This window comes from Ananas comosus, unplaced genomic scaffold, assembly GCF_001540865.1.
Source record: "Ananas comosus cultivar F153 unplaced genomic scaffold, ASM154086v1, whole genome shotgun sequence".
Classification (NCBI taxonomy): domain Eukaryota; kingdom Viridiplantae; phylum Streptophyta; class Magnoliopsida; order Poales; family Bromeliaceae; genus Ananas; species Ananas comosus.
Genome location: NW_017891755.1, coordinates 6,459 through 13,283, shown reverse-complemented (window position 1 = coordinate 13,283; position 6,825 = coordinate 6,459). Strand labels below are relative to the sequence as shown.

The following is a 6,825-nucleotide window of genomic DNA, read 5'->3' as shown; positions in this document are numbered from 1 at the left end:
ATATATATATATATATATTGCATTTATCAAAATTAAAAAATATTAAAAAATATTCAATGTATGTCTATATCTACACTATATATAAATTTTATAAAATAAAAAAGTACTATCTAATTATTTTGGCAACAACTATTTAGATTTGAGTTAAAAGATGATAGAGATTTTCTAATAATATATAATAAATGATTTTTTTTTAATTAAAATTTTATATTTAAATTTTTGAATAACTATGATGTATAAATTTATATTAATTTGAGATAGTTATTAAAATATTCGCTACATGCATTTGCACCTATATTCAACTAATATATATATATTCAAGCTGTTATCGAGTCGAACACGAGTGAGCTGACTCCAGCTCATGTTCGTCTTGTTTATTAAACGAGCTGAAAAATTTAGCTCGTGTTTGACTCGTTTAGTAAATGAACAATTTGATCATGAGTTCATTTCGAGCCGAACACGAATTTGCCACCCCTAATCTCTACTACTTGTTGGTTTTTAAAGGAAAAAAAATTGATTTTTTTTATACATGTATATACCTCCTCTTTATTTCTTGTCAATGGTACAGTCCGAATCGGAGACAGGGCTTCAGAAATACGGCTGACGCTGTAGGTGACGGCGGTCACGTGCTTATTGAGTGCCGCAGAAATGTAGATCGGGTCGAGGAGGGTGCGATGGTTGCAAACATAGAGGTGGCTACGGCCGCCAAAATCGTCATCAGCAGCGGGAGAAGGGGCGATAAGACGGGCTCTCATGCCGGAGAAGGCGCCAATTGGGATGGAAAGGGGGTAAGGAAGGAGAAGAAAGACGAGCGTGCGAAAGACGGAGAGGGGAATGCCGAGAGGAAGCCAGAGAAACATGGTGAGGGTGGCCATCGGAGTCGGCCGGAACGCCAACCTCCCATCATGGAATACTAAGGGTTTTGTATACTGCTCTCTAGGCAATACGTGCCAGTTTCTCTTCTCTGCTTCGTTCACCCAGTAAATACTCTATAATAATATTATGGACAAAAAAAGAAAAAGAAAAAACACATGATTAGCATTTTAGTGGCAAATACAAATAATCAGAGTTTTAGTTTGAGAATAAAAGAAAGTACACCGATCATAGTCCAACACGTTGGTCATACAATGCATAGTTATTATTTGAAACAAAGTGGTCTCAAGAGAGTACAAATATATCATTGTTTAATGCCGTGGGATAATATGTCGTGTCCTTACTTAGGTGGTAAGTTTCAATGCAAAATCTTTGTTCACCAAAACTTAGAATGGGGCCGATTTTGTTATCTACCAAATCTAAGCTACCTAGGAGGTCAATTTCGGTACTCAAAGGGAAATTGCTTTTTGATCTTTATGTCGTGCAATAATACTTAAGCAATAACAATGGCTATTTAAGTAAATTAAGGAGAGTGGTTTGTTTTATTAAGGAGGTTCATATACCGCCAAAATCGATAAGAAATTTATTTGTAATTGTAGTTGTAAAAATGTGGGTGTCACGGTTACTTAATTAAACATGCATCTGATTGTTATATTTAACTAAAATTTGACATATAGTTTCCGTAAATTCTACTTTATCGTTATATGTCTTAATATATAGTTTTTTCAAGCAAAAACAGTTGACTTAATTACTTTCGTGCAAGTAATTTAAGTTTAGGCAGGAAAAGGTGGGTTTGGTATTTGAATTAATTAGCAGGGACGTTTCATTATTTTTGAGACTTTGTTGGAAATTAATTATTTTAGACTACATTATTGACAAAGGCAATGCATGAGATGATATAACACATGCATCTAACTTTTGTGATAAATAAATTAAGGAAATTATCTAAGGAAAAATTAAATGAACAAGTGCATGTGCACGTGACTACGTCTTCTTTTGTTGGCATCTCGAACACATATTAATTTCACTACCGAATGATTTCTAGTCTCTGATACAATAAGTACACTGTTTCATGCTTTGCATATATGCACATATGCTTTGCATATATGCATTTATTCTTTGCATATATACTTTTGCATATATGCATGTGCTGAATTAATTTTCACTGTACTCGCATGTGTGGAAACATGTTTAATTTTAGTTCCGTACGTTGTGGGAGGAAAGAAGAGGGATACTAGCTAGGGAGGATGGTTAATTATGATAAAATAATAATTAGAAAAAAAAAGAAGATAAAGCAAAACTTAGTACAATTATACACTTTTATTTTACAATTGACTCAACCAAATTTATAATAAAGGATCAAAAGAAGAATGTTAGATACCATCTTCTAGATTTGCCTAAATATGCAGCATGATATTACATTTTACTCTTAAGAAGTTCTTTCTTTGGAGCAATTTTTGCTCAAAAAGCTATGCGCGTATTCCTTTATGTGTGCATGTATGTATGTATGTATATACATATACGTATATCTATACCTATACATCAATCTCCATGACTAAATCCTACATGTACCCATCCCCTTAATTTGAGGAGAAGTGGAGGCTATTTTTTTTTTATTTTTATTTTTTCTTATTTTCTTTAGATTTACTGAGGCCTAAAAAGTTTTTTTTAACCCCTTTTCTTTACTTTTTGGTCTTCCACTTTCTTTCTTAAATTTGCAAATTCAAACCTTTGTTGTGTTTCATATTCGGAGTCAAGTAATTATAAATTATCTTACGTATTATTGTGAGCCTTTTTTTAGTCATATTAACTGCAATATGATATTTTTTTGATTATTGTGTTATAAAAATAATTCATCCATTTGCATGATATGCAATCTCTTTTAAACAAGATTGAATAATTTTGTTGGAACGATTGATTCTTTTTTATTATAGATTTGTTAAAAAAAATATTTGTCTATAATATAAACTATATTTATTATTTTTTATACTAAACTGATATTTTATTTTTTATAAATTTTCACTTTAACAATATCTACCCGCCGTAATCCGCGGGTCACTACACCAGTGTACATAAAAACACATGGATGACTCTTAAGATACCTTTGAGCTGTCACTCGTCCACATATATAGCAGGGAAGTTTTAATTAATTTCTTATAACAAGGACTAGGAAACTACCACCCTAAAAATAATATAAAAAACTAAAGCATGCCCACATTCTTACAGAAACAAACAATTACATGCACACATAAATTAATAGAATATTCAATTTAATGATGTAAATTAACACAAAAGTACGTTTTTTTTCTGATTTTTACTGACCTTGCAATGAGAGAAAAGTTTGCGGTGCGGATCCTGGTGGGAGCATCCGAAGTAACCCACAACTCCTCCACCCGACTCCTCCTGTTGTTGTTCATGATCACCCAACAACATTATTCTCTTCAACTCCGAGTTCTCCTCCACCTCTCTTTCCTTTTCCATTAACCCAACAAAGTACCCACCCACCACCTTTATCTCCCTCCCCACCACCACCTCCACACCTAAATACTCCTCCAAAAACCCCTCCACCATGACACGTGGCAACCTACTAACACACACCCTCCTCTCTCCCCTCCTCAACACCTCGAACCCCTCCATGCCCACATCTTCTAAGAAGAACTTGTGTAGCACGGCGCTCCCTAGCCGGAACTTATCCGCCCGTATTCCGACGAAGCACACGAATACCATGATCCTTGTTCCGAGCTCATAATTCAAAAGGAGTAGGAGAGGGTATATACATAGCAGTAAAAGGCCTCTTAAGAAGCTCCCCGCCTCTAACGCGACGAGCATGAAGTAAGGGAACGCGGAGGGGGATCGTAGGAGGGCGCCGTCCACGTCGAGGAGTACGGTTTTGTCGGCGAGGTGGTCGAGGGGCGGCGGAGGGCATTTTTGCGGTTTTGGGTGGTTTACATGCGCGTTTTTACGGTGGTGGTGTGCGAACGGGTTGGTCAGCCTCCGCCGCAAAAACCGGTGAAAATAGAGCAAAGATTTGGAGAAGGCCTTTGGTGGTGGCATTAGAACTCTCTCTCTCTCTCTCTCTCTCTCTCTCTATATATATATATATATATAAACCTCTTTCTTTTCTCTCTAGATCCTTTTCTCTCTTCTAAGTTTGAGTTACTTGTGTTTTTGGGTGGGACTTGGTGAACACACGGAATGATGAGGCAAATGAGCATGGGAACGGGTTGTGTGCATTTATAAGTGGATAGGGTTGGGGACGGGGGCATGGTTTTGGAGGAAAATTACGAGAATGGCATGGGCTCACAACGTTTGACTTATCCACGGTCCGAAGTGGACGAATATGGTTGTGCCAAATATCCCAGTGCTTGTGCTCTTTAATGATTTGCTTTGATTTGCTTTCCTTTTCTTAGGGAAAACAAGAACCGCACACTTCCAACTATAAACATCCTAATTACATATCTTGAAAATTTTCTAAACTACACCACACGCAATATAAATAAACTTTGTAGTTAATTCAGTATTTTAGTTGGTCGATTTTTCGATTCTAAATTATGATAATCTTTTTAATTATCTTCGATCGTAGAAAGCTAAATATATAATAACTTAACTACTTTTTTTCGTTTAAATGCTAGGATAATTAAGGTGCTTAAATTATTTGGGCTTTATCTGCCTCAACTGTAGAAAAAATTAACTTTATACAAGACTAGGTGGTTCATCAAAAACAATCATAAACTTGAAGCGATTTATTTTAACTTTCCAGCATTCATGCGGTAATCAAAATCTTCGTCTCGTTGGTTTTAAAGCATAAGGTGCTAACGATTGATAACCTCCAGAAAAGGGGATGGCGGGAGAGGAGTGTTGCATTCTCTGCTCGGGGAAGCCAGAGACAATCGATCATCCTTTTGCGGTCTGTGAAATTACCAATATACTATTGGTACCTCTTTTGCTTAGTAAGTCATCCTTACAAGATTGCAATTCAGTTGACTAGCTCTGGTAAGTAAGTTGTATCAAGGATGGTGGTGCACTAGGGAGAAGAAATGCAACGACTATTGCCGTTACTTGGTGAGCCGGCCTATGGTCAGAGCGGAATAGAAGAATACTTAAGAAAGAACATCACATCTTGAGACAACTGTTGGCGGAGATCCGGTCCTATAGAATTCTTTGGGAAACGTCGACACCGTAGTAATGTTTTTTTCCTTTCTCTAAACTAAGGCTGGATGTCTCACCATTGTCCTCTGTTGAGCCAGGGGACGCGCATGTGGCTACTTCACTTCGCTATGACGTGTATTTCAAGTTTGCACTAGGGGTCGTCTGTATTTCAGTTACGCATTTGCTTTATTTTTTCAATCGTATTTGTTTCCCATCCCGAGGCTATGGCTGTCTCAATCAATGTAGCTAAATTCATTTTCTTATTGAATGAAGAGGGTAGCGTGTTATCTATTTCTTAAAAAATTAGTTCATCTTCTAAATGAATAAAATGATAACAAGCTACCGTTTTCTTAAAAAGAAAAAAAAAAAAACAACATTCTTTTCTCAAAAAAAAAAAAAACAACATTCATGCGGTAATCTACAATAGTGCTGATGCCCAATAAAAAAAATACATTTTCTTTTTGAATATATACTTGCCTTCAACAAAAAGAAAAACCTCGATTTTTGGTTTATTCAATAACCAATCACCATAAATTATGACTTCAAGTTTATGCTACGACAAAACAGATCTCCTGATTAAGATAAGCATTTTGGAGTTGAGCTTGAAATATGCATTATGGTTTAATTTTACTAAGAGTAAAACTAAAATAACACATGTTTGAACCAATCTAGTTCTAAGTTCGGAAGAAACCCGTGAAATTGACGGCCAACCTCAATTACCATTATTTTTATGGTCATGGACTAAGATATGTGCTCTGGATTTTTAAGCCACCCGTGGAGTTTACAATGGCATGTGGAACTGCTGGGACGTAGGTCAAATAATTTATATTGGTACCTCCCTACAATTCAGGGTTATTAGTCAATAATACAAAGTGGTCGTTGAACTATTAATTTGCACGTACTTGCTCGAGTGTCATTTGAATTAGTTGCTAGCTATTTTTTTTTTGATACTTCCTGAACTTTTAGCGAAATTTCATTTTATCCTCAAACTCTTAAAAATAGATATTTAGCCTCCTAAACTTTAATATTGCATTTTTGTTACCCCTTCCGTCAGTTCTAATTAACGAAGCTCAACGGGAGTTGACGGAAGGGTTAGATTTTGGCGGGAAATCTGTCGCCAAAACTGTCCCTTGTTCGGCCCAAGCCCTCTTTTATTCTTCAAAACTTCTTTTTCTCCATTTCTATACCCTCCAAGTTTTTATTCTTGTTCTGCCCATCCTTATATGGGAAACGAAATCAAAAGAATTAAACCCGAACATTCCAACAATGAGGAATGTTAAGAAATCCTAATCTTCAATGGATGTCACTAGATGTTGAAGAAGAGGAGGGATTAAGGAGAAGACGGAGATGGTGAAGGACCCTAATCTTCCAACGAAAACCCTAAGTGCTCCATCGTAGCTTCCGCGGAGAAGAAGCTTCGATTTCCTCCGCAGCTTTTGAAGGACCCTAATCTTCCAACGAAAACCCTAAGTGCTCCATCGTAGCTTCCGCGGAGAAGAAGCTTCGATTTCCTCCGCAGCTTTTGACAAAACCACATTTAACCCTTTCGTCAACTCCCGTTAAGCTTCATTAACTGGAATTGACGGAAGGGACAAAAAGAATACAATATTAAAGTTTAGAGGGCTGAATGTTTATTTTAAAAGTTTCAGAAGGTAAAAGTGAAACTCCGCCAAAAATTCAGGAGGCAACAGTGCAATTTACCCTTTTTTATTTGCTCAAATAGGTCACAATAACTTTCAACACATTGCAAGTTTGGTTCTGTTGTTTGCTTTTGTTATCTAAAGAGAGATAAAATTAATACTA

The 6,825-nt window shown here is 36.2% G+C and overlaps 1 protein-coding gene across 1 annotated transcript; it reads right to left on the bottom strand.

Moving 5' to 3' along the window:
- Window positions 1-248: 248 nt before the first annotated feature.
- LOC109705128 (probable glycerol-3-phosphate acyltransferase 3) lies at window positions 249-3,997 on the bottom strand. The gene is made up of 2 exons (XM_020225883.1): window positions 3,196-3,997; window positions 249-989 (listed from the first exon to the last, which is right to left on the bottom strand). Exons 1-2 carry the CDS (start codon window positions 3,925-3,927, stop codon window positions 444-446), a joined length of 1,278 nt encoding a protein of 425 aa, XP_020081472.1. The 5' UTR covers window positions 3,928-3,997; the 3' UTR covers window positions 249-443.
- Between the last annotated feature and the right edge of the window lie 2,828 nt (window positions 3,998-6,825).